At 41.9% G+C, this 26,244-nt stretch overlaps 1 protein-coding gene across 2 annotated transcripts; it reads right to left on the reverse strand.

Annotated features, from left to right (window-relative positions):
* Window positions 1–1,994: 1,994 nt before the first annotated feature.
* Window positions 1,995–25,478, reverse strand: syne3 (spectrin repeat containing, nuclear envelope family member 3). 2 transcript variants are annotated; one of them, XM_089015711.1, is made up of 14 exons: window positions 25,351–25,478; window positions 21,439–21,601; window positions 20,444–20,616; window positions 18,604–18,913; window positions 17,785–17,940; window positions 16,682–16,830; window positions 16,471–16,576; window positions 15,276–15,437; window positions 14,685–14,857; window positions 12,484–12,919; window positions 11,211–11,354; window positions 8,048–8,233; window positions 6,500–6,550; window positions 1,995–3,351 (listed from the first exon to the last, which is right to left on the reverse strand). In XM_089015711.1, exons 2-14 carry the CDS (start codon window positions 21,580–21,582, stop codon window positions 3,169–3,171), a joined length of 2,373 nt encoding a protein of 790 aa, XP_088871837.1. In that variant the 5' UTR covers window positions 21,583–21,601; window positions 25,351–25,478; the 3' UTR covers window positions 1,995–3,168. The 2 variants fall into 2 exon arrangements, with proteins under 2 accessions (XP_088871837.1, XP_088871836.1); XM_089015710.1 differs by having other exon boundaries at window positions 16,471–16,830.
* Window positions 25,479–26,244: the final 766 nt, after the last annotated feature.

A 26,244-nucleotide genomic window follows, 5' to 3' on the forward strand; every position in this document is an offset into this window, starting at 1 on the left:
CTGATATATGTGCCAAGTTTGCATTCTGCAGCCTAAATAGACACTAATTTTATCATAAAACTTAAAGGACAACCGACAGCATTTTTTTGTTTCCTAACTGACATCAGAAAAACGTTTTATAGCATCTAAAATACCCAAAACACGCAGGCTGATATTTTTAGTCAAATCGATGAGAAGGTTTCTTCAGCCGTCATCTGTACAAAAGTGAAGGTTTCGGACGTTTCGCCTCCTATCCAAGAGGCTTCGTCAGCGAACTAAAGTCTGACTGGTCGTATCGGTCCTATTTATATATCCCTAATGTCCAGACACGGCGGCACCGGACACAGCTATGATAGGTCCCTACTCTCAGGTTGGGGGGAGCAGAGGACCACTCCCTGTGGCCCCACTGATTGTTCCTACATTCCTAACGACTGGCCTATTTGCCCCACTCCCACCGGTATCACCTCATCAACATTACGAATGTTGCCTAACCTGTTTTGCCTGAGCAGGCTATTGTATGAACGATCCAAATTGAACCTCACCCCATCAGACCGGTTTAATGAAGGATTTTGTTGTTTTATGAAAATGGCTTCTTTTACTCCCCTTTCAAACCATCTATGTTCTTTCGCTAAGATTTTAACCTCATTGTCGTCAAATGAGTGGTTGCTATCTTTTAGGTGCAAATGTACTGCCGATTGAGACCCACTCGTATTATCCCTGCGATGTTGATAAAGTCTTTTTTTGAGAATTTGTTGAGTCTCCCCAATGTACTGCTCTTTACAATTTTCATTCTTACAATGTATGGAATAAACTACATTACTTTGTTTTTCATTTGGTAGCCTAACTTTTGGATGCACTAATTTTTGCCTTAACGTGTTTATCGGTTTGAAATAAGTAGGAATTTTGTGTTGCCAAAGGACTCTGTAATTTTTCAGAAACTCCTGCAATGTACGGTACTGCTACTCCTCTCCTTTTTGTATCTTGAGAATTTTTGGTTTCATGCCCTATTCTTTCTTTCTGACATTTGTTGAATGAGCACAGTTTGTGAGTGCTCTCCTGAGATCTTTTGACTCCTTTTAACATTTTAAAGCAAAGCATGCAGAATGGCCATATAACTTGTCACAATAAGCAGAGGCGGTTGAAGGAGAGCAATTTTCTGGATCAAGTCAATACGTTACACACGTTTGAAAAAAGACCTTTAGAACACCAAATGAATTTTAATTCAGAAAAAAATGACAGTACATCTGAAAACAAAACACTATAACAATATACATTTTTGGAGAGAACAAGCATATTGATATGCCCCATTAAATCTTAATGGCTGAACATTTAAATACGAAAATGTCTGAAATCATAAATGAATGGCTTCTCTTTTTTGAAATGTAAATAAACGAATTAATCGATGTTGATCAAACAACAAACTTGCAACAACTGCATTAACGGTCAAAGTGAATTCTAACAAGTTCTTCGAGGACTACGGAAAGCTTTTCTCACACTGTGAGCATTTTAGGTGATCTTTTTGAGCTCTTTATCACCGTACATTACAATCTGTGACACTATATTTCACAGGCACTTTGCAAATGTTTGAAGAATGCCTCATCTATCGCCATTATTTTGAAATTGACCTCATAACTTCTCTTCCGGTGAACCTGGCCAGGTTGGAACCACTTCTCTCCAGATTGTTGCTATGTTTCTCCATTTTCTGTTATCTTTTCTATTATTTTCCTCATTTTTTTTGGTAGTTATTTTCTTATGTAAGTTCTTTTTGTTACCACCATTTTTATTTTTATTCGTTATGAGGGGTTCGCTTTGACTTGGAGAGTCAAGTTCAGTATTCGCTTCAATAATATCCGCCGCAATCTCCTGTCGTGAACGGGTATGTCTAAATCCCGATTATGAGACAACCCCAATTTTTTCAGTCTTATTTAGGGGAAAAAAAACACCATCTTACATTGAGCCAATACTGTAATGTATCTTAAACGTGTGTTAAGAAGACTGTGGTTATTGGATTGGATATTGGATATGCCTTTATTAGTCTCACAGTGGAGAAATTTACATTTCACAGCAGCAAAGTGATGAAAGTAGAAAAACAAAATACATGAGCTGCTGGAAAGGCAGCCACTCTCGCGGCGCCGTCTTGAAGTCAAAAGAACAAAAAAAACTAAATAACAAATAATATGACTGAAAGCATGTTTGGAAGTCCATTGATAAATTGCTCTGTATGATGAAATATATATAGATTATATAAAACACAGACAACTCATTCAGCCATGATGTTTTCTTTCAATGAAGATGGGTGGAGGACTCTGCTGCTGTCCACTACAAAAAAAAAAATCACACTGCCATCTACTGGTGGCTGTGCATCACACACGGCCAAAAGTAAATGACGGTGATCCACCAATTTAGAAATTAGCATTGTCCACTGGGAGAATTGGCTGCATATTGTGCAACCTGCTCTTTTTTCTGCCGCTAATTATAAAAGAATGAAAAAGACTGAATCAAACGGCGAAAAGGAGAGTGCTGAAATAATTATCATCCATCCATTTTCTGATCAGCTTATACTCTCAAGGGTCGCAAAGGCTTTGTCTTTGGACAGTAGACAGTGGACACCTGAGGAGTGTGCCCAATCAAACGCTGGGCATACACAGGAAGAAAAAAAAAAACATTCGCACTCACACTCACATCAAGGGACAAACTTTCATACATGTTTTTGGAATGTGGAAATTAGGAAGCCCGGAGCCAGAATATAACCTGGTACTATTGCATTGTGAGGTCAAAGTGCGAACCAGTCGATCACCGGATCAGTCGATCGGGCCATCCTTTCTACAATTAGTATCCTATTGGTCTTGAAGATGTCAAAATGTTCTAAAACAGCTACCTGGAAGTGAATGAGGGAGAAAATATGGCCATTAGTGAGTCAATGTTTCAGAGTAACATTTCAGGTTACAATGAAAATAATAGAGTTGGTGATTACAGCCTAGAACGATGGCTTTGATAACTTATTACTCGTCTCTTCTTTCTCAGATAAAAAAAAAAAAGGTGAATGGGGGTATCACTCACCCCCTCCAAAAATATTAACAGCATTGTTTTGCATAGTGTCTGTGGTATGGTCTTGCTGGTGTCAGAAGCAAGATCAAGCATGCATTTTTTAAAGCAGGATAGTCGGGACAGAAGGATGCTGAGTTACATCTACGTAGGCGGTGGCCCCGAATAGCGCAGCATAACACTGAAAGATCTTGCAAAGTTGTTGGAGATGGAGCAGCTGTTGCTTTCATCCACGAGGGGCAGGAGTAAGGCCAACAGCAGCAAAGTCAGCAAGAGGAGCCAGAGAGGAAGAGCCACTCGACACACTCTGTGCAGCAAACCTGGTTTCTGGCGAGAAAAAAAACAAAAAAAAAACAGCAGCAAAGTGCAATGAACATTGATAAATGTGTCTGTATGGTTTTATGTGTACTCATCAATGTTGCAGATAAAAAAAAACTCTGGATGTTTTGTAGCTGCCTGCCTGAGGAGAGAGGATGGATACTGATGCAAATGATGGAGAGGAGCTTTCTGAATCTGCTGGTCAAGAAGTCTGACGTAGTTGGAATGCTGTTTCCAAACTACAGTATCTTCTTAAAGGACACCATTTTTTTGTTTCCTAACTGACATCGGAAAAACGTTTTATAGCATCTTAAAATACCCAAAACACACAGGCTGATATTTTTAGTCAAATGCAAAACACAAATAAAAATAAGTGTCCCAAAACTGCCACAAATGAGCTTGAAACTGGGGAGATTCAGAAAGTCCCCCCCCCAACACCACAGGCTCGTATTCAGCCGAAGAAGACACAAAACAAAATTACAGTCGAGGAGAAGAAGGAGATCATCGAAAAACACGAACGAGGTGTGCGTTTGTCTGACTTCAGGGCCCAGTAGCAATATGCTAAGTCCACCATTGCTACCATCCTTCGCAACATAAAAGCCATTAAAGGTGCCCGGCCAAACATTATGGCCGGGCAGGCAACTTTTCAGAGTTGTCTGCCCGGGTGGCCGCGAACGTTTTGTCATGAGTTTCAGACACTGGTAAAATATAGCTATAATGCGGTGGAATCTTTGTAAAATGCGCTCAGTAGAAGTCATCTGAAGTGATTTTACAAATTATGGACGCAACTTGTCTGGGGGTGTCTGTTGTCCTTTACCCATCCATGGGAAAAGAAAAGCCCTTTTCGCAGCTGGCCACAGTATGGCAGATCACATTTTCCAGAGGAATTGGAGACTTGGGTGAGCTTTCTTCAGCAGACAGATTGCATTTTTGCTCTGAAATTATTTGAGTGCCGAGCCAAAGGTACTCGGAGGTGAAGACCACTTCCACTGCTATTATGGCATCCAAGGTGCAGAGGTATGGGGGAGGGGGTCAGGTCCAGGGTCAGTTGACCTTCAAGTTTACCAGCAACTACAGTGATACCTTGGTTTACGAACTTAATTGCTTCCCAGACACAGTGTGTAAGGCGAAAAGTGTGTATCCCAAAAAACGTTTTCCCATAGGAAACAATTAAAATGAGAATAATCCGTTCCAAAGTCCCCATAAAACATGATTTTTTTTATTTTTCATTAGTGCTCTATGCTGTATATTGTAATGTGCTCTATGGTGCAGATAGAGCACATTAGACAATAAAGTTCTTCACTTCACACGGGTGCTGATGATGATGGGAAGAGCTCGTTTAACGCTTGTTTTAAAATCATTGCATTGGCTCCCTCTGTCTTTGTAAGCTCTCAGTCGTACAGGAGTGGTCCATCGATGAAAAGGTTTCTTCACCTGTCATCTGTACTTCTTTTGGACGTTTCGCTTCTTATCCAAGATGCTTCTTCAGCACTAAAGTCTTACTGGTAGTATAGGCCCTATATATATATATATATCCCTACTGTCTGGACATGGCGGTGTCGGACACTGCTATGATAGGTCCCTGTTCTCAGGTTGGGGGGAGCAGAGGACTAATCCCTGCAGCTCCACTGATAGCTTCTATTGTCCTGACTGACGACTGGCCTGATGGCCCTTTGGCCCTGGTATCACCTCATCAGCATGACTAATCCTATGTTGCCTAAACAGTCTATTATACGAACGATCCAAATTGAACCTCACCTCACCATTACGGCTAAGGGAAGGATTTTGCCGTTTTATGAAAATAGCTTATTTTCTCCCCTTTCAAACCATCTATGTTCTTTCGCAAAGATTTTAACCTCATTGTCGTCAAATGAGTGGTTGCTAGCTTTTAGGTGCAAATGTACTGCCAATTGAGGCCACTAGTATTATCCCTGCGATGTTGATAAAGTATTTTTTTGAGAATTTGTTTCATCTCCCCTATGTATTGCTCTTTACAATTTTCATTTTTACAATGTATTGAACTACATAACTTTATTTTTCATTTGGCAGCCTATCTTTTGGATGCACAAATTTTAGCCTTAACGTGTTTATCGGTTTGAAATAAGTAGGAATTTTGTGTTGCTAAAGGACTCTTTGTAGTTTTTAAGAAACTCCTGCAATCGAAGGTACTGCTACTCCTCTCCTTTTTGTATCTTCAGAATTGTTGGTTTCATTCCCTATTCTTTCTTTCTGACATTTGTTGAATGACTACTGAGGGTACCCACATTTTGTGAGTGCTCTCCTGAGATGTTTTTCTCGACCTTCGACGCTTGTTGGTATTAGTTTAGCCCTATGCTGGAGGGTTCTGATAACTCCGAGTTTGTGTTGTAGAGGGTGGTTTGAATCGAAAAGTAAGTATTGGTCAGTGTGCGTAGCCTTACTTCCCTTCTGTTTTATAATTACTTTACAATCCAAAAAGGCTAGTTGGTTCTCTTTAAAGAGAACCAACTCGCCTTTTTGGATTGTCTCTTTAAAGAGAATGTGTGTGCGTGCGTGCGTGTGTGCCAGTGCATGTGTATTTTGGATGTTTTTATTGAACAGCACTTTGAGCTGAAAAGGGTTATATAGATAACATTTTATTTTCTTAAACGTGGGATTGATGGATCATGTAAAAAGAGGTTTGGGGACAGGTGCTACAAAACCTGACCATTTTCATGTTTTACATCTAGACATTTAATTTTTTTGGTCAATTTTAGAAAGAATAGTGGTTATGCAAAAGATTGCAGGATGGATTTGGCGCCCTTAGCATGACTAAGATGTCTTCAGTTAATTATCACACATCCTCATTTAATGACTTATCTTATTCAGTGCCATCGAGCCAATATTAATGATCATTAATTATGTTGTTTTTTTTTTCATTGAATATGCAAGACGTCATCACCAATTATCAACCTCATTGTCGTCAAATGAGTGGTTGCTAGCTTTTAGGTGCAAATGTACTGCCAATTGAGGCTATTATTGACATTATTGACATTTTATGTCAGATTTTGGACTTCAGGAAAGTTATGTGGTCCTCATTGTGCTATTGACCACTCTGTAATGCCAATGAGAAATGTGAATTCCAGATGCTTGTCATTCATTGTTCTCGCAGGTGACGTACGCATTTGTTGTATGGTACCTTATAAACTGTCTCTCCAGTCGCAGGCATCCTTTGTTTGTCAGTGACTTTCTGCAAAAGAGATATACAAGAAACATTTTTATTATGTATTTTATTTCCTCCCAAAATTAAGATCTACCAATGCAAATAAGAGTGTGCATAGACACACAGAAAGCATAGATGCAATACAAAATAAAATACAATTACAACTAGAATACCATCCATCCATCCATTTTCCATACCGCTTATTCCTCATTAAGGTCGCTGGTGGTGCTGGAGGCTATCTCAGCTGTCTTCGGGCACGAGGCGGGGGACACCCTGAATTGGTTGCCAGCCAATCGCAGGGCACACAAAGACGAACAACAGTCACTCTCACACTCACACATAGGGACAATTTGGAGTGGTCAAGCTGCCTGCCATGCATGTTTTTGGAGTGTGGGAGGAAACCGGAGGACCCGGAGAAAACCCACGCGGGTCCGGGGAGAACATGCAAACTCCACACAGGGCCGCCCGGTAAATAGAATAGAATAAAATAAATAACATAGAATTATGAATAGAAACACGATATAGAGCTACACAGAAAAGGCAATTTTAAATAGGTGCCTTATGAGATGGGATTTGAAGATGGGAAGAGAATCGATGTTACGAATGTTGGGAGGAAGTGAGTTACAGGGTTTGAAAATAAAGAAATGAAATAGTAGAGCGGAAAAGGACTTTAAAAAGCGTAGGGGCTGCTGGAGAGGCAGCAGCACAGGGGGCGCTATGACGTAAAATGGTTATGTAAAAGATGACGTACTAGCAGACGAATAGCTCAGTAAATCTTGGAGCCACTAATAGCGTGGTAGTGGCTGTCATGCATATTTTGAGTGGGCTCAAGCAATTTTTTTATTGCTTGTTTCATTACTAAAAGTTTTAGTTGAATGATAAAATATCATCTTAAACCACATTTAAATTTAAGAAATACAGGTAACATCCGACTTACGACCCGGTTCCGTTCCGACCAAATGGTCATATGTCAAAATGGCCGTAATTCGAAATCCATTCAAAATATTGAATAGAAAGCCGGTGCTAAATGATTGGCAAACAATCTGATTCGGACGCCACGGGGGTGGGCGGGCGTGGGTCTGGGTCGCCGCCGTTCTACCGGTTGTCCTCTCCCCGGTCTCCGTGCCAACGCGCGGCCCGACCCTGCGGCTGTCTGGGGTGCCGACACGCTTGCCCCGAAGAAGAACGTACTGTCTCAAGGAGGCCAACTGTCATTGCGGCGGCGGCATCGCGTCGCATGCCAGTTCGCCGCCATGACAGTTTGTCGCCATGGTTCTCGTCATGGCAGTCCACGCGCCCGAGCACCGACGGCCACTCGCCTCGGCTCTCGTCCTGGCCGATTGCTGTGCTAGAGTGAGATGCTGGCCGGCTGGCCAAAATTGTACGTATTCCCGGGCTGTTTTCGCGCTGCGTAGAATTAAAATATAGAAAAATAAGGTCTAGTGGTTGCGGTGGTCGTAAGTCACGCCGGTCGAAAATCGGATGTTACCTGCATTACCCAAGATTGGAAAGAAGTCAACTCACCTTAGACTTGAGCCTGGTCTGGAGATTACCGACAGCCTTTAGCTTGGATTTGTAGAGCGTCCAGCGGTAACGAAGTTCTTCTAGACTTGTGTCCGCTGCTCGACCTGATCCACTCAGTCTAATGCCACTTCCCTGAAGCAAAAGTAGGAACTGCTCCTGACCCCATGTCACCCCTGACCGCAGGGCCTGCATTAAAAAAGTGAAAGCTGTTCAGGAATGTTGGAATAAAAACAAAGAGAAGTCTGCTTTTCTATTCAGCTGAAGATATCAGTGTCCCAGGTTATATCTCCTCTATCTTCCTGTTGCCATGCGTGACATCCAGAGGTGTTGAGACACTGGGCCTTACAAGCTAACTAACGATTCATGAACATAAGTGAAGCACAATGTATTAAAGAAATTGAGCCAACGAAGTATGCATATATCACAAGAGCTAGTTTTTGAATAAGCGTCTGCCCAGTGGCCCGGGGCGTACAACTTTTACGTAAAACTTTCAATACGTCTCCGCCCGAGTGGCCGACAACATCTTCAAGGAAAAAAGGATTTTCTTCAAATCAAACGTTTGTTTGATTCAATCAAGCAAAAGCTACAAGCAAACGGCTACAAGCCACGTGGACTCCTCTTTCTTAGCGGCTTTCAAAACTCTCAAGTACACTTTTCAGTCAAGGTGTAGTCCGAAGCACGAAACAGGCTCCTGATTGGCTGCCGTTGCCGACTATGCAAATTATCATTTGGGTCGTGAAACATGGGGCAGGCTACTTTATGGCCGGGAAGGCAACTTTTCAGAGTTGTCTGCCCGGGTGTCCGCTAACTTTTTGTCATGAGTTTCAGACACTGCAAGAGCATGCAATAAGTTTCATAAGAAACTGTATGCTTTTATCTGACCAATCAGAGGCAAACTTAAATGTGCATTGTCAACCTAACAGTAAACAGCACGTAGGGGCATTCCCCGATAACTAATAAAAATATTATTTAAAAAAAAGGATCTGAGAATTATTATACATATGCCCATATGCTATCGCATGATATGGCCATGTCATCTGCCTGCCACAGGGACAACCAACCCACACCATCTTGGATTTTTAACCCCCAGCAAGCTGGCTCGAAATGACCCAAAGGTGCCACCCACACTTACTGGCAAAGTTAAATTGCAATTGCGGGTCTGAGTTATATAGTTTACCTGAAATATTACATTAGATTTCCTTGTTCTCTGTTGCCTTATTCAAAGAAGCCCATTTTATTTTTTTTTATTGAATGCAGTGTCTGAAATAATGTCTGCCCGGATGCCCGGGGCGTGCAACTTTTACGTCGGGCCGACAACTTACAAAACGTCTCCGCCCGGGTGCCCGACAACCTTTTCAAGAAGAAAAAAAAACAACAACAACAAAACAAACAAACAAAACCAAAAGATTTTTTTCAAATCACACATTTGCTTTATTCCGATTTCGAAATCTTCATTCGGTTTGGAAATGTTGGAATTTCGGTTCGTTTGGCAATTGGCATACTCGGCAGCCAATCAGAAGCCTGCATCGAATAACTTTGCGTCTATTTTTCCAAAATAGACGCAACAAAATTGATGACGCTACAAAACGGAAAAGTACATTAAAAGCATCACGGAAAGACGAGTTCACGTGGCTTGTAGCAGACGACGCAACGATAACATGGACAAACGACAACTGGTGCAAAATCATCAGCAAGGGATATTTACCATAAAATAAGCATTTGTGGTACGTACATCAAATGTAACGTGTTGTTCTGTTATATATTCTGATTCTCAATCCTTAAAACTTGGCAACAATGTTGTTTTTTTTGCGATTAGTCATCTTATTGTGTTTCAAGTTGTGAAAATTGGGGCAGGCAACTTTATGGCTAAGCAGGCAACTTTTCAGAGTTGTCTGCCCTGGTGTCCAGTAACATTTTGTCATGAATTTCAGACTCTGCTGAATGTTATGAGGTGTATGACGTATATAATAAAGGCTATTTCACCGCGCTTTCAACACTATAAGGTGCACCCAAAACAATAAAGTTTTCTCAGAAGCCGACAGTACTCCTTATAAACCCTCCATCCATCCATCCACTTTCCAACGCAACGACAGCCACTATTGTAACTTATGTCCCATTTGCCTAACAATGCGATGCACATCAGTGACGTGCAGTCAGGGGAGGCAGGTGAGGCACGGCCTCACCTGAAATCATGGAAATAACAAATGACAAAATAAATAAAACAGTTATATTTATTTTTGTGATTTGTACTTTAAAGTTCTTTTCCATTTAACTTCATCATTTTTGGATTTTTTTTCAAAATGGCTGAATTTTCACATTTACCGTTCAAATACTAAGTAGAGACGAGCGGTGAGGCAGCAGCCGGCTGCGCCTCACCATGGATTGCGCAATCACTATGCTAACTGTGCTGGCTTGCTCTGCAGTGAGAGCGCATTGCTGTCCCTCTGCATATCGCTATGAAAGTGTTCAACGCTTTTCTTTAGCTAGTGTATATAATGTAGATCACTTTACATTATAAACACTGTACGACAGTGTTTATTTTATTTTATTTTGATCAAAACTGTGTGCATAGGTGAGGCACACAGTTCTCCTGCCTCATGACAGGGGGCGCTGGTGATTACAGATTCTTCTTGCGCCTCCTCGGCTGCAGAATAATAGAATTAGTGAGAGCAAGCTACAGTAAACAGTTAGCAAGTTAAGTGCAAACATCCAGTCATTTTTTTCGTGTTGCTCGGCCGACATATCTAAGATAAGGAAGGCTTCTACAAAGAAGTTATCGATGCCTTTCTTCAGAAGGCGCGGCGCACGGACTTCATTTATAAGTAAAGGTAACACGATAATCACGTTTTTTAAAAATTCTTGCTGAGATGACATTTTAAACAAAACACGTTAACTGTTGCCAATCAAATGGTGAATAAGCTACTCTGTAAACGGCTTTAAAATCGGCTATTGATTAAAGGTATATTTTTGAAGTTAAAATGAAGAGAATGCATAACAAAAAAAATGTTCTAATTAAAAAAAAATCCAAATAACATGCTTATCTATTTAGCACACTGTATACTACAATGTTGAATGAAATGGATTTGCAAACTCTCCTAATGAAGAATACCTAAATGCTTGGACAGAGATGTGTGTTGCGTAGGCATATGCTGACACTACTCACTTGAAGTGTGTCCTGTTGCATCATGAATTCTTTGCATTTGGGCTTTGCTGCTTTGGAGTTAAGGATCCCTGAAAGCAGTTCATTCTCTTTGGAGAGCCAGGCCTCAAACGCTCTTTTCTTGGACTCATATTGTTCTTCATCCATCTTCATACAAAACAAAATAATCGCGGAAAAAAAACTATCCGTTAGTAGAGTCACCTAACAAATCCAATAGCAATCGTACATCATGACAAAAAGTATTTTTGATCACATTTGAGAAAACTACACAGTGCTACTTTAATGTATGAAATTAATTGGTTCTGAAACAAAATGTATAAGTGAAGATGCGTTTTGCAAATGTAAATGCCCTAATCTGGTCCACCCCACCCCAAAATTCAGACAAAAATATTCTCTAATGCAGGGGCCCCCAACCCCCGGGCCGTGGACCGGTACCGCTCCGTGGGTCATTTCACACAGTATGATATTTTTATTCAATTGCAAAACACCAATAAAAATGACTTCAAGTGTCCAAAATCTGCAAAAAATTGAGCTTGAAAGCATACGTGTTTGCAATCGATTAAAGAATTTATTCCGTTTCATTTTGAGGGGGGAAATGTAGCACCGAAAAGAGGCAGAAGATGGCGACAAAGCTCCGTGGAAACGGGCCGATTAATTCCTTACAATTTTTGTCAGCGAATTGGCGCAAAAAAAGGTTGGGGACCCCTGCTCTAATGCATCAAAATGCATCCAAATATGTGACTAATACATGTTGCAACTAGATTAATGCACAACAGGTGAAGGTTGCGATGAGATGAGAGAGAGTTTTGCATCATGTAAAAAAACAAAAAACAGAATAAAAAGGGTGGTGATGTAATTTTGAACTGCCTGCTCATCGCTTTTTGCTCTTTTGAGTTGATGTTCTCTCTCAGAGGTGGATTTTTTTCCTGTTTTTTGTTTTCCAGATCTGATTCAAGGACTTTGCTTTTGTCCGCTTCCAACAATCCCTTCAAAAAGCAACACAGTGAGCGATCGCCCAACCGATCCTTTTTTTTTTTCTGGTTGATTCATATTTACATATCACTATGGGAACATCTCGTGGCGCTTGGGGCAAATGATAAGGACACTGTCTAAACACTATCTATCAATCTACGCACAGAGACACACATGACAGAGGTCCTTCTTCGCCAATGGGATGCCAGGAAGATCCTAACATTTTCCTGTTGAGGTGTTTCATAACTTGAAAATTACGTATGAAGAGAGTGACGCAAAAGATAAATCAAGATACCAAGCGTACCATTGTGTCTTGTGTTGATGTGCTTGCTTGCTCCTTGGCTGGATCAGGTCTGAAAAGGTTCTCCTTCATCATTTTCATACCTTTTTCTTCTGGTCTCTTTGTGACCTGCTTATGACTGAGAATTACAGCTGCTCCTCCACGCGCTGTGTTCAAGGTATGACTCTCACTCCCTCTTAATATATCAGTGTTAGGATTTGTCTCCACCGGAGGAGAGTCCTCGGCAAGACGCTGCTGACCAGCTTGACTTAGGACAGTCCGAAGAGACAAATCATCTAAATCTCCAATATAAGAACTGCCCGTGCCTTTTCCTGATAGTTTGAGATGTTCATCCTGAGTGATTTCCATTTCAGGATGGTCGGTGCATCCATTGTCCACCTCCTCAAAAGTGATCTCTGACTGGCTCGACAGAGTCTCCTTTCTGGAGCCATTTAGTAGCCTAAGAGAAAAAACAAACTTTGATGGTACCATTTCTGTAAACCCAAGGCTTTAGATAATCTTCCAAAAATGTATGTTTGCACAAACAAACTGGAAAATGATTCATATCAATTCACATCAACAAAATTAAATGTTTCTTTCAAGGCGATTACAGCTATTTTATTATCGAATTATAACCAGAGAAATCAAAGCACATCATGAAAAAGAAGTTGATTTTTTTGTCAAAACGTACAAATACATATACACACACACATACATATATATATATATATATATATATATATATATATATATATATATATATATATATATATATATATATATATATATATACACACACGCACACACACACACACACACACACGCACATATACATACACACATATATACATACACATACACACACACACACACACACACATATATATATACACATATATATACACACACACACATATACATACAGTAAAGTGTCGTTATATCGATATTCAAGGGAGTCCGAAAAAATATCGATATAACCGGGACTATCGATATATCCGACCCTGTTTGCATGTAATTTTCTCCGTGCGTGCATAGAAATAGTATCGATATAACCGGGACTATCGATATAACGAGACTTTACTGTATATACATTACACATGGTGGCAGCCAGAAATAGGTAAGAGAAGCCATGTTCAGAACGATTCCTTCCTGTTTAATATTTCATTCATGTTCATAAAGTTATGGGTTAGAGAACTGTTAAAGCAGATATAATTCTTTTTGATGTATTTATTTCATTCTTTGTGTTAAAAAATAAAGATATTTGATATCATTGGAACATTGAGAGATGATCGTGGATTTCAGGAAACATCCATCACCACAGCTACCCCTCACACTATCCAACTGCCTGGTGTCAACCGTTGAGACCTTCAAGTTCCTGGGAATCACAGTCTCCCAGGACATGAAGTGGGAGGGAAGTCAACACCAACTCTATCCTGAAAAAGGCCCAACAGAGAATGTACTTCCTGAGGCTGCTAAAGAAGCATGGCCTGCCACAGGAGGTGCTGCAACATTTCTACACGGCTGTCATCGAATCCATCCTGTGTTCTTCCATCACCGTTTGGTTCGGTGCCGCCACAAAAATGGACAAAATCCGACTTCTACGGACAGTTAGGACGGCGGAAAAAATCATTGGCACCGCCCTACCCACTCTCGAGGACTTGCACACTGCAAGAATCCAAACTAGGGCGCGGAAAATCCTACTGGACCCTCCGCACCCTGCCCACCACCTTTTCCAGCTACTCCCCTCAGGCAGGTGCTACCGATCCATGCGCACCAAATCCAGGAGACATTTAAACAGCTTCTTCCCCCAAGCCATTAACTCTGAACTCTTTCAACAGTAGCCCAAATGGAACTGTATAGTGCCACTTTTTTGATGATGATACTTGTGCAGCGTGTTCTACCGGAAACAAATTCCTTGTGTGTTCTACATACTTGGCAATAAAGATGATTCGGATTCTGATTCGAATGATTTATCAGCGCTTTTCTTGTGTAAATCCTGATGCGGCCCAGCCTCACCCAGACTCTGTCTCCAGCGATCCCCATATAAATTGAGTTTGAGACCCCTGATCTAACACATTCCATTAATAACACACAGAATTATAGTTAGAAATGCCAGATTGGAGAAAAAAAAATCAGTACAAAGAAACAACCAGATCAAAATTGAGAATTTTATGTCTGAATATCGCTCCCTTAATCTCTTTTCTTTTATGTTTGTCTTGCTTTACCTGTGAATATTGAGACTCACGGTGCACAATGCCAACCATAAACCTTGAAGGCGCTTCATATCTCCCACAATGTGGACTCTTCCTTGCTCCGAAGTCCTTTTTAAAACAGTCTGAGCCATCATCTCCATCTGTTGGAGGTGCATCTTTTTGTCTGGAAACTCTTCAAGTGCCCTCTAAGGGTAGACAACGACCAATTAAAAGAATAAGAAGAAAGCAAAACACACAAATCAAATAATATCCAACACAAGAATTCTATCAAATATTGTCTTATGACGGACATTTTAACAATATACAGTAAAGTCTCGTTATATCGATATTTTCGGGAGTTGGAAAAAATATCGATATAACCGGACTATCGATTATCCGATCCTGCGGCATGTACATTTTCTCCTTGCGTTCATAGAAATAGTATCATAATAAGCAGTACTATCGATATAACCGATATCGATATAACGAGACTTTACTGTATGTCACACTTATGATCCATATTTTGTGCCAATTAAATCAACTGCAAAAATAAACAAACATCACTAAAATACCCAACCAGAAGGATTAGGACAAGATCAAGAAAAGCAGTATAAAGATACAGACCTGCGCCTCATTCTCGCGACTTTCTATGCTCCACTCTCCAGTTGGGCTCTTGAAGGAGTCCAGCTTTTGCTTCATGACTTTACACCATTTTTCGATGTTCAAGAACTTCTCATGGAAATGTGCGTGAGCTAAGGTATCCTCCTCGCTCTCGTGTAGACTGACCTGTAAACAACAGCAGCAAAAAAAAAAACAACAGTCCTGAATTTCCAGGGTTTTCACGCATATTAAATGCCAGCTGTTATTTTCTGACAAGCATTGCACTGACTACATCGTTCATTTTATTTTTAACTGCAATGGATGATATGCACATCAGTTCATGACAGATTCAAGTGAAAAAAATAGCAGTGGAGCAGGTAAAATCTGACACATGCATGGTCTGTGATATGAATGTTCCTTCAATATCACTTTTTTTCAGAAAACAAGTAGGAGACACACAAAATGACTGAGACAAAAACATCAATGTGGCGGACGTTTTTCAAGATGAATTTCATGTTATGGCAATTTTCTCAGAAACAATGTTGAGAATTGAAGGCCATTGCTTGCCCCCCTTTCGTGACGTCACGCCAAGACGTCTTGCATTGCTTGTGAATCAAAACAATGGCTTCAGATTGGGAGAATATGCTTTCTTGTTACACATCCAGTTATGAATATGATTCAAATAGTCCTGATGAGCAAAGCATACGTGTTTGCAATCGATTAAAGAATTGATTTGGGCCATTTTGAGGCAACATTGGGGGACAATCTCTCACAAAAAAAGAGGCGCAAAATGGCGACCAGCTCCGGTGAAGAATGAATCAGCCTGTTTCCACAGGCTGATATATTCCTTCCATGGAGTTTGCGTCCCTCTTCTGGCAGCTTTTGGGTGCAACACGGTTCTCAGACCAAACATGTACAGCAAAATACATTGACGTGATGGAAAGACGCTACAATGCGTCTTTTTTACGGTGTGGAGGCGGTCCTTTTCTGACGTCACGTACAGACTCGTCACCAACTCAAAAACAAGACTTCCTGAATGTTCAGCGTGAGACTTAAAACGTAAAATCTAGCGATATGCTGTGGAATCTTATTAAAATACGCCCAGTAGAAGTCATTGGAAGCCATTTTACAAATTATGGACACAACTTGTCCGGAGACGTCGGTTGTCCTTTAAGAGTGCATGAAAAACAATGTTTGGACTACAAATGATAAAACTCACCTCATATATTCCCCCCTGCCCCATCATCTGCTCTTCACTGCAAACAGCACCACAGGACATCTCATGATCCTTATCGACTTCCTGGTTTAGCCTGTGGAGTCGTAAACTGGGGCAACAAAAATCATCATCCAGTTGCTGGTATCTTGGCATGTACTCTCCGTGTGAGGACATGGTGTTGCGCAGACTCTCCTCAACCTCACATAAGCCTTGCCTTAATCGTTGCCAACAGAGTCTGAGCTCTTCAGCCTCTTCTTCTACCACCTTTGCTCCAGCAGGTGAAGTTTTCGCTCTGACAGCTTCTGCAACACCCTCTATATATTGCAGAGTTTCTCCCTCTCTGGCAACAGTGTCATCAAGGGCCTAAAAAGAGGAAATTACTTTTATTATTGTGTTTATCTTTGTTTACCATGAGAAAACAATTCAGTCCTGGACATTTTCATTATTAAAGGTGGGTGACTGGAGATGATTTGACAATGCTCAGACGTGCGTTGTCAATCATAGACTTGCCAAAACCGATGAAAGAGTCAACTTGACTTTTACGTGGTATTCCCGTGATGAACTACATGACCCGACATGTCATTCACCTATGTGAATGAGCTGGTTTGACCCAGCCTCACATGAAGGGGGCAGAAGAAACTCGAAACAACAGGATCCTGGAGGAGAGGAGATCCGGAATGATATTATTGACCAGGTGGATATCCACAGTTTTTAATTGATTATCCGAACAACTTTATTCTGAATAGGAGCCTATCTTCGAGTCTTCGGGCAGGAAGAGGGTACACCTTGAATCGGTTGCCAGCCAATCGCAGGGCACACACAGAAAAAAAAAAATCTGCACTCCCACTCACATTGAGGGACAACTGGGAGTGTTCCATACGCCTGCCATGCATGTTTTTGGAATGTGGGATGAAACCGGAATGACCCGGAGAAAACCCATGCAGGCCCGGGGAGAACATGCAAACTCCACACAGGAAGGCCGGAGCTAGAATTGAACCTGATACATCTGCACTGTGGACCGCCCAAGCATTGATCCGTGTGCCGCTAAATCATACCAGGATGAAGTGCAGCCAAATGCTGACTGCATCATCCACCAAGGTGTGTGTGAAAAATCCCACCATACGAGAGGTGTCAAATTATTTCGACTCTCTGTGGCAATAGACCCCGCTCAGATAGGCCCGAGCGGGGTCTGAACTCACGATCTCTGCACTGCCAAATTCATAGATTGCCTGACAAAGTAATGGAGTCTTTCGGACACAATTTGGAACCAATTGAGTACATCATTGGGTTAATAAATGGTTCGTGTTTTCGACTTACTTTTAAAGCTTGTAGGTTGTTCTCCATTGTATTCTCTATCTCTATAAGATCTTTCAGCTCCTTGGTTTTTGACAGGAGCCATAACTGAAATTGGTGAACACTGCCTTGGTAAGTCTGGTGCTCCTCAGCAATCGCTTGAAGCAGTGCCAGACGATCCTAGAACAGCAACAGTCACATGTTCACTCCCATATGCTGAGATTTGGCATATCATGTTCATATCATATGAATTTGTAAACTTACTACAACATTGGTACTCAAATATAAATCTTAAAGTGCCACAGATACATTTCTCAATGTGTTGAAGGACCATGAATCAAGTATGGACAGGTTACAGAAATCACAATACAAATAAACAAAACAACGAACGGACGTGTTAAGTTTATTGTTTTTTATTGTCATACATTTGCATAATGATACATTGATCTTTCTTGCAATGAGGAATGCATATGCCTGCAAATATATTTTGATTAAGCTGGCAATGAAGAATGCTTATACAGTGGTACCTCGGTTCTCGAACGCCTCACAGTTCGAACAAATCGGTGTTCGAACAAAATATTCGAGATATTCTTGCTTTGGCGTTCGAACACCAATCGGTGTTCGAACGCCAATACGACGCGTGAGTGCGTACGCGAGGGTGGGGAGCTGAGCGGCGTGACCAACTGTTGTCGCTAGCGGACGTGCTGCGTTTTGCTCTAGCGTTTAATATAGGGGTACGAAGAGTTTTAGCCCCTAATCATGCCTCCAAAGAAAGTAAGTGATGTTACTTGTCCCTTAAAAATTCAAGGCATATAAATAAACTGTGTGATGAGATTAACCTACCTTGGATTTTTCCCTGATATCATTGTAGGCCTGCAGCAGTTTCTTTTGTACTTGAGGCTCCACACTTGGGTCTTGGGTTCTGTTGTGCAGCACATCAGCTTCGTCCAGCAGCCTCTCCAGGAGAGCTACCTGGCCTTGAACATCACTCACCACCACTCTCTGTTGGTCCACTTGCCACAGCTTTTCCTTCAATCCCAGTTGCAATTCCACACCAATGTCCAAGTCACGTTGTTGCCTCATTAGCCACAACTCAAACTCCTGGTGGGCCTTCAAATACTCACTCCAGTGGAGCCACACCCACTCAATCCGACTGAGAAAAAAAGGTAAACAACATAAACAAGATTCAACTTAGACAATGCCAATACTTAAACATTGCAAAAAGTCAAATCTTTTTAAAATAAAATGTCTTAAATCACTGCAAGAAATACTTTTTTTTTGTTTGACAAGACAATATTTCTTATTAGGTATTACCAGTGTCTAAAATAGTGCCTGCCCGGACGCCTGGGGCGTGCAACTTTTCCATCGGGTGTACAACTTACAAAACGTCTCTGACCAGGTGGCCGACACATTCTTCAAGAAAAAAAAAAGTGGGGCCACAGGGAGTGGTCCTCTGCTCCCCCCAACCTGAGAGTAGGGACCTATCATAGCTGTGTCCGGCGCCGCCATGGCTGGACATTAGGGATATATAAATAGGGCCGATACGACCAGTCAGACTTTAGTTTGCTGACGAAGCCTCTTGGATAGGAGGCGAAACGTCCGAAACCTTCAAATTTGTACAGATGACGGCTGAAGAAACCTTCTCATCGATGGACAACTCCTGTACGACTGAGAGCTTACACAGACGTTTAGTACATATTATGATTATTGCATGTTTAATTTAGTTTACATGGCATTATCAAGCTTATTAGTTGAATAGTTGTTGCAAGAGGCAACAACTCCAAATTTCAGTCTAAGGTCCTCCCAACATACTTGTCCGTAGCCGATTGGACGGAAGATGGACTTGTCCGCAACTGATTGGTCAACAGACTGTCGCGGTATTCTTTAAACTAAGCCTGAGGAGGCAGGAGGTTGTTCTTCTTTTGTCCAGCTCCAACTAGAGATGTTTCTCTCGATTGTTACTGAATAAAGTAGTTTTTGCTGTGTACCAACTATCGACTCAACTGGCATTTCATCAACAAACTCGACCAACTCCGAACCAGACGAAGATAAATGAATTTTACCCAACACAACTAGTTTTTCTTCAACTTTGTATGCCATGAACTCTTTGTCAAAGCATGCAGTTCCAATTGTTTGATATTCAAAACAATACACCATAGAATTGACAAGATACATGCTCTTAATCGGTCCAAATTCTGGAAAATCACCATTTAATACATTAGTAATGATCATGGATTCCTCACTTATGTACTTATCACCATTTAGCACAAACCATTTGATTCCGACAGCATGGTTTTCAGTCAAATTTTGATTTTTTGCTTTCGTCATGTCTGAGTTCTGCATTTAGTTATATTCTTTGTTTAAAATACAATTCCTCAAGTACACCCTGATCTTCCCTCCGGCCTGCTTTTTTATTGTCCACCTTACACGCCTGAGAAACTCTTTTCTTTACAACTTGCTCGACCCATATACAGTAAACTCTTTTCGATAGTTACATACTTGCTCGACGATAGTCCATATATCGATTTTTTTCTGAATGATATATTTACTGTATTTGAATGTTATGATTTTCTGATTTTTTTTATGTCGAAAGAGTTCTGTTCTTTTATTACTTTTTGGGGAGAAGGTGGGATTTGTATTAACTTTGTAACATGCCTTTGAATGTATTTTAAAGAGCTATCACCTGTGGCAGTGAATGATGTAGGTACAGGTTTCCTCCCAACAGCTTTTCATGTCTTTGAGCTTCGCCTGGATTTGGCTCTTCAATTGTTCATCTCCTATCTTCAGGAGATGCTCCGATGCGACCAGTGCCATGTCCATCTTCACACGACCTTCGTGCTCCGATTGGTGAATTTTCTTAACATTGAAAATACAGTACAATCCATTTGGGGGTTTTCAACACAGTTACAACAGCTGTCGCTATAACAAAGTGCCTTCCAAAACTTTGAAAATAAAATCACAATCATACAACATCCATCCATTTTCGGGACCGCTTATTTCTCATTAGGGTAGCGGGGGCTGCTGGAGCCTATCCCAGCTATCTTCGGGCACGAGGCGGGGGACACCCTGAATTGGTTGCCAGCCAATCACAGGGTACACAAAGACAAATAACAGTCACTCTCACACTCACATCTAGGCAAAATTTGGAGTGTCCAATCAGCCTGCCATGCATGTTTTTGCAATGTGGTAGGAAACCAGAGTACCTGGAGCAAACACACGCAAGCACGCGGAGAATACATGCAAACTCCACACAGGGTGGCCTGAGTGAGGATTGAAGCCAAAGACCTCTTCACTGCGAGGTCGACGCGCTTGCCCAGAAAAATAATATTAGATAGAAAAAGAGCAAGTCAAAACAATTGAATCTCGAGTGGCAAGCAGCTATGAAGTGCTGTCACACCTCAGGCCACTTTGGGGTTCTGGCGATCCTTATAAAATAACTGACTGGAGAAGCTTCTGAATCAAGTTTAGTTTCGGTTGATGACAGATACATAACCATGGAATATAATCATTCAGACACAATATCTGTAGCTTCGAAAATGCAAGTATATAAGCATAGCTTGAAACATAATGATACCACGACTCAAAACTGACATCTTGTGCTGGTCGCCCATCTCTTAAGTTCCAGGTGTATCGACTTAAGACCCAGAAGTAGATTCAAACAATGTACAGAGATCTCACCTCAGTCTCTCTGAGTCTGGCTTCAAGGGCATTCAAGGGCCCTTGGGTGTCATCATTTGCCCTCACCCTCTCCTGCACAGCCTTCATCCAAGAGAGTGCCACTTCCAATCTTTCCGTAAACGTCTGCCGCTCCTGCTCAGTCATGACCAGTCAAGTTGCAGGCCTGAAATCCACAAGAGTAGCCTGACTCTGTGTTTACATACACTTCATGTTAATGGGAATAGCAACTAATTTTACAGCAAAGGCTTATGGATTGGATTGGATATGCCTTTATTAGTCTCAGAGTGGAGAAATTTACATTTCACAGCAGCAAAGTGATGAAAGGAATGAAAGTAGAAAAACGAAATACATGAGCTGCTGGAAGGGCAGCCACTCTCGCGGCGCCGTCTTTGTAGTCAAAAGAACAAATGCCTTTGCCTTATGCCGCAAAAAGGTAGTGTGTGGACGGTCAACTTTTCTATCCATCCATTTTCCACCGCATATGCATAGTTTCAATGATCAAAGTCAAAGTCAGCTTTACTGTCAAATATGCTAATATGCATGACACACAGCACAGATGAAATTAATGTCCTCTCGGAGCCAGCATGCAAGACACTAATAGTTGGCTAACGTGGCTAAAAAGACAACAGACTATACATGTAATTTCTGAATGTAAAGTGAAGTAGTGTCGTATGTAAAGTGACGTAATGTAGTAATGCAAAAACAAACAAGTAGAAAGGGTTGAAGTGGTTGAAGTGAGGTCTTGCAGAAAAAAAAATGAGAAAGAACAAAAAATAGAGTTCAGGATGATAGTACAGCGTGTAGCATGTCCTCAGAGTTCGGTGAGTGTGGCAGTGGGCAGAGTGGGCAGGGCTGTGAGGGAGTTGAATCTCCGGACTGCCTGGTGGCAGAAACTGTCCTTCAGCCTGCTGGTCTTGGCTCGGAGACGCCGCAGTCTCCTATCCGATGGCAGCAGGCTGAAGAGGCTGTGGGAGGGAGGGATGGGTGGGATCGCCAGCGATCCTGATGGCTCTGCGGGTGAGGCGGGTGTTGTAAATGTCCTGAAGGGGGGGAAGAGAGACACCGATGATCTTCTCAGCTGTCCGCACGATGCGCTGCAGAGTCTTACGGCAGGACACGGTGCAGGCGCCGTACCACACGGTGATATAGCTGGTCAGGATGCTCTCGATAAAAATGCTGCAGACACCGGGTCGTGGGGGCAGCAGCTTTATGAGGGAAGCCCAGACTTCCTGCTGCCTGGTCTTCCCCAGTCACTTCTTCCAGCTCTTCTCCCATGCCAGCTGTGAGACATTGTTTCTCAAGGGTGCCCTGGGTCTTCCTTGGGGCCTCTTGGCGGTGGGACATGTCCAAAACACCTCACCAGGGAGACATTCAGTTGGCATCCTAATCAGATGCCCAAGCCACCTCATCTCATCACCATAATCTGTTCCCGAAAACAGTTTTGTTCGAAAACCGAAACGGTACTTCCCATGATAATCTATGTCATTTTTTAAATCCATTCCAAATCTAGAACACCACTTTTGCTAAGCACCTTTAAACTTTTTTTACAGCATAAACTGTATACATATGTTAAAATAGAGCGGGTCATTTGTAAAATAATATAAAACCAAACTATCACATGCTTTATTATCACCAATTTTAACATCAACATTAACATTGGAACATAAAAATCAGAATCAGAATCATCTTTATTGCCAAGTATGTAGAACACACAAGGAATTTGTTTCCGGGAGAACACGCTGCACTAGTATCGTCGTCAAAAAAACTGCTAAGTGGCACTATACAGTTCCATTTTGGCTACTGTTGAAAGAGTTCAAAGAGTTAATGGCTTGGGGGAAGAAGCTGTTTAAATGTCTGCTGGATTTGGTGCGCATGGATCGGTAGCGCCTGCCTGAGGGGAGTAGCTGGAAAAGGTGGTGGGCAGGGTGCGGAGGGTCCAGTAGGATTTTCCGCGCCCTAGTTTGGATTCTTGCAGTGTGCAAGTCCTCGAGAGTGGGTAGGGCGGTGCCAATGATTTTTTCCGCCGTCATAACTGTCCGTTGAAGTCGGATTTTGTCCATTTTTGTGGCGGCCCCGAACCAAACGCTGATGGAAGAACACAGGATGGATTGGATGACAGCCGTGTAGAAATGTTGCAGCACCTCCTGTGGCAGGCCATGCTTCTTTAGCAGCCTCAGGAAGTACATTCTCTGTTGGGCCTTTTTCAGGATAGAGTTGGTGTTGACCTCCCACTTCATGTCCTGGGAGACTGTGATTCCCAGGAACTTGAAGGTCTCAACGGTTGACACCAGGCAGTTGGATAGTGTGAGGGGTAGCTGTGGTGATGGATGTTTCCTGAAGTCCACCATCATCTCAACTGTCTTGAGCGTGTTCAGCTCCAGGTTGTGACGGCTGCACCAGAGCTCCAGCTGCTCCACTTGTTGTCGCTACGCAGACTCGTCGCCGTCTTTGATGACACCGATGACCGTGGTGTCGTCTGCGAACTTTATGAATTTGACAGCTGGGTGCGTTGAGGTGCAGTCGTTCGTGTAGTGAGAGAAGAGCAATGGAGAGAGGACGCATCCTTGCGGGGCTCCAGTGCTCGCGGTTCGTGTTGAGGATGATATTTTCCCCAGTCTGACATCTCTATCCCTCTACGCCTGTCACGGGGCGTGTCGGCACATATCTCAGCTGTCTTTGGCCAGTAGGCAGGGGAAAATCCAGAACTAGTTGCTCGCCAATGACATGGCACACTAACTTTTCAAACCATCCCCGTGCTTGCTTTAAAATCATACTCTTCAGGACAAATGCTCGGATCTCTTTTCCCTAAATCTTTCTACATTTGATTTGGATCTTGGCTCAGAAAATTAGCAAACATTTATCCACTTCTTTTAATATTTGTGGCCTTTCTTTGCTGAATACACAAAATCCTATAGCCATGTCAGTGACTTTCTATTCTTTCTTTTTTAGGATGCTGCTGATGGTCAATTTCAGCATCCAAAACTCCTTAACAAACAAAGACGCACGCACACCTGATTTATATTTCATGATCAAATCTTTCTTAGTTCTATAGTTTTGCACATTATTTTCCTTTTTTCTTCGCCACGTTTACCACTTGTTTTCTTTGTTGCTGTGATTAGGGGCTGATGCACGATGCAAAAATAACAGTCCAATATTATTAAGTTCTTACCCAACATGTCTGCCATTTTTGCGCCTTTCAGGTGCGTCAGCCTGACGCATTCCCACGCATGCAAATGTGTACGTAAGTAGCCTTCACGGCGACAGAGAGATCGGACTCACAGAGACTCATACATTCTCAAAGAGACTTGCAAAGACCCGCATAGGCACGCCCGGCTCACGCCGGCCGTCGGACGGACATCCCAGCACGACCAAGCGACTAGTTCGACTCCACGCCACGATCAAGCGCTAAGACACATTACATCTGCGAGTCACTTGCCTGGGAGATCTGACAACTCACCAACTTACGAATAAAGATAAACATTAAGCTGTTTTTTTTTATCGTTATTGAACAATTTCTAAAACGTCTGCTCACAATGTAATGATACATGAGTATTGGAGTCCGATTTGCGTAGATCTGAACCAGACACGTCTGCTTTTTTTTATCGTGATTGAACAATACAAACAACGTCGACTTACAATCGGACTCTACACGAGAAAAATGTCCAATTTGCGGAGATCTCAACAGACCCGTCCGCTTTTTTTTTATCTCGATTGGACAACACAAACAAGCCTGAATATTAACCTTTATTTTACCGCATGAAATTGTGAAAATGTTGATCATAACGAATGTGGCTAGACAGACAAGAGAAAAACATGGTTATCTGGCTGTCGTTTAGGCTGATTAAAATGTAGCTCAGGATTGCTGGATAATTGTAGAAAATAGATATCACGATAAATAACAAAAGTACTCACAACGTTCTGTTTATTAGTTGACAGCAAAGCTTGGAATAGACGCAGGCGTGGCGGAGATTTTGTAGTTTCTGAAGTTGGAGCAGAGAAACAGGAAGTGATGCGTTTGCTGCAAAGCTGCAAAAGGAAAGAGGGTCACGCTGCATTCAATGACTCTTTGTAAAACATACACAGTATTTATACAGTACACACACACACACACACACACACACACACACACACATATATATATATATATATATATATATATATATATATATATATATATATATATATATATATAAACTATATATATATATATATATATATATATATATATATAATATATATATAGCCACAAGGGGGCACAAGCCGGTGTCTTATTGTGCCGGTCCCAAGCCCGGATAAATACAGAGGGTCAGGAAGGGCATCCAATGTAAAAAAAAAACAAATATGCTAATCAAACCTATGAATCCCATACCGGATCGGTCGAGACAACGGCCGCCATTGGTACTGTTGACCTTCAGGGTGCCAGTGGAAAATGGACTACTGTTGGTCGAAGAAGGAGAGGAGGGAGGTGTGCTCGGAGGAAAAGAGAGAAAGAGTACTTTGCAGAATTGATGAATGAGGAAAATGAGAAGGAACAAAGAGTAGAAGACGTGACTGTTGTGGACCAAGACATAGCAAGCATTAGCGAGGATGAAGTGAGGAAGGCGCTGAAGAGGATGAAGGGGGGGAAAGGCACTCTGGCCTGATGATTTGCCAATCGAGGTATGGAAGTGTCTTGGAGAGGTGGCGGTGGTGTTCCTGACCGGGTTATTCAACAAGATCTTAGATGGTGAACAGATGCCTGAAGAATGGAGACGAAGTGTACTCGTGCCCATTTTTAAGAACAAAGGAGATGTGCAGAGTTGTACT

Source organism: Hippocampus bargibanti, linkage group LG15 (genome assembly GCF_051943395.1).
Source record: "Hippocampus bargibanti isolate YZ-2025 linkage group LG15, ASM5194339v1, whole genome shotgun sequence".
Classification (NCBI taxonomy): Eukaryota; Metazoa; Chordata; class Actinopteri; order Syngnathiformes; family Syngnathidae; genus Hippocampus; species Hippocampus bargibanti.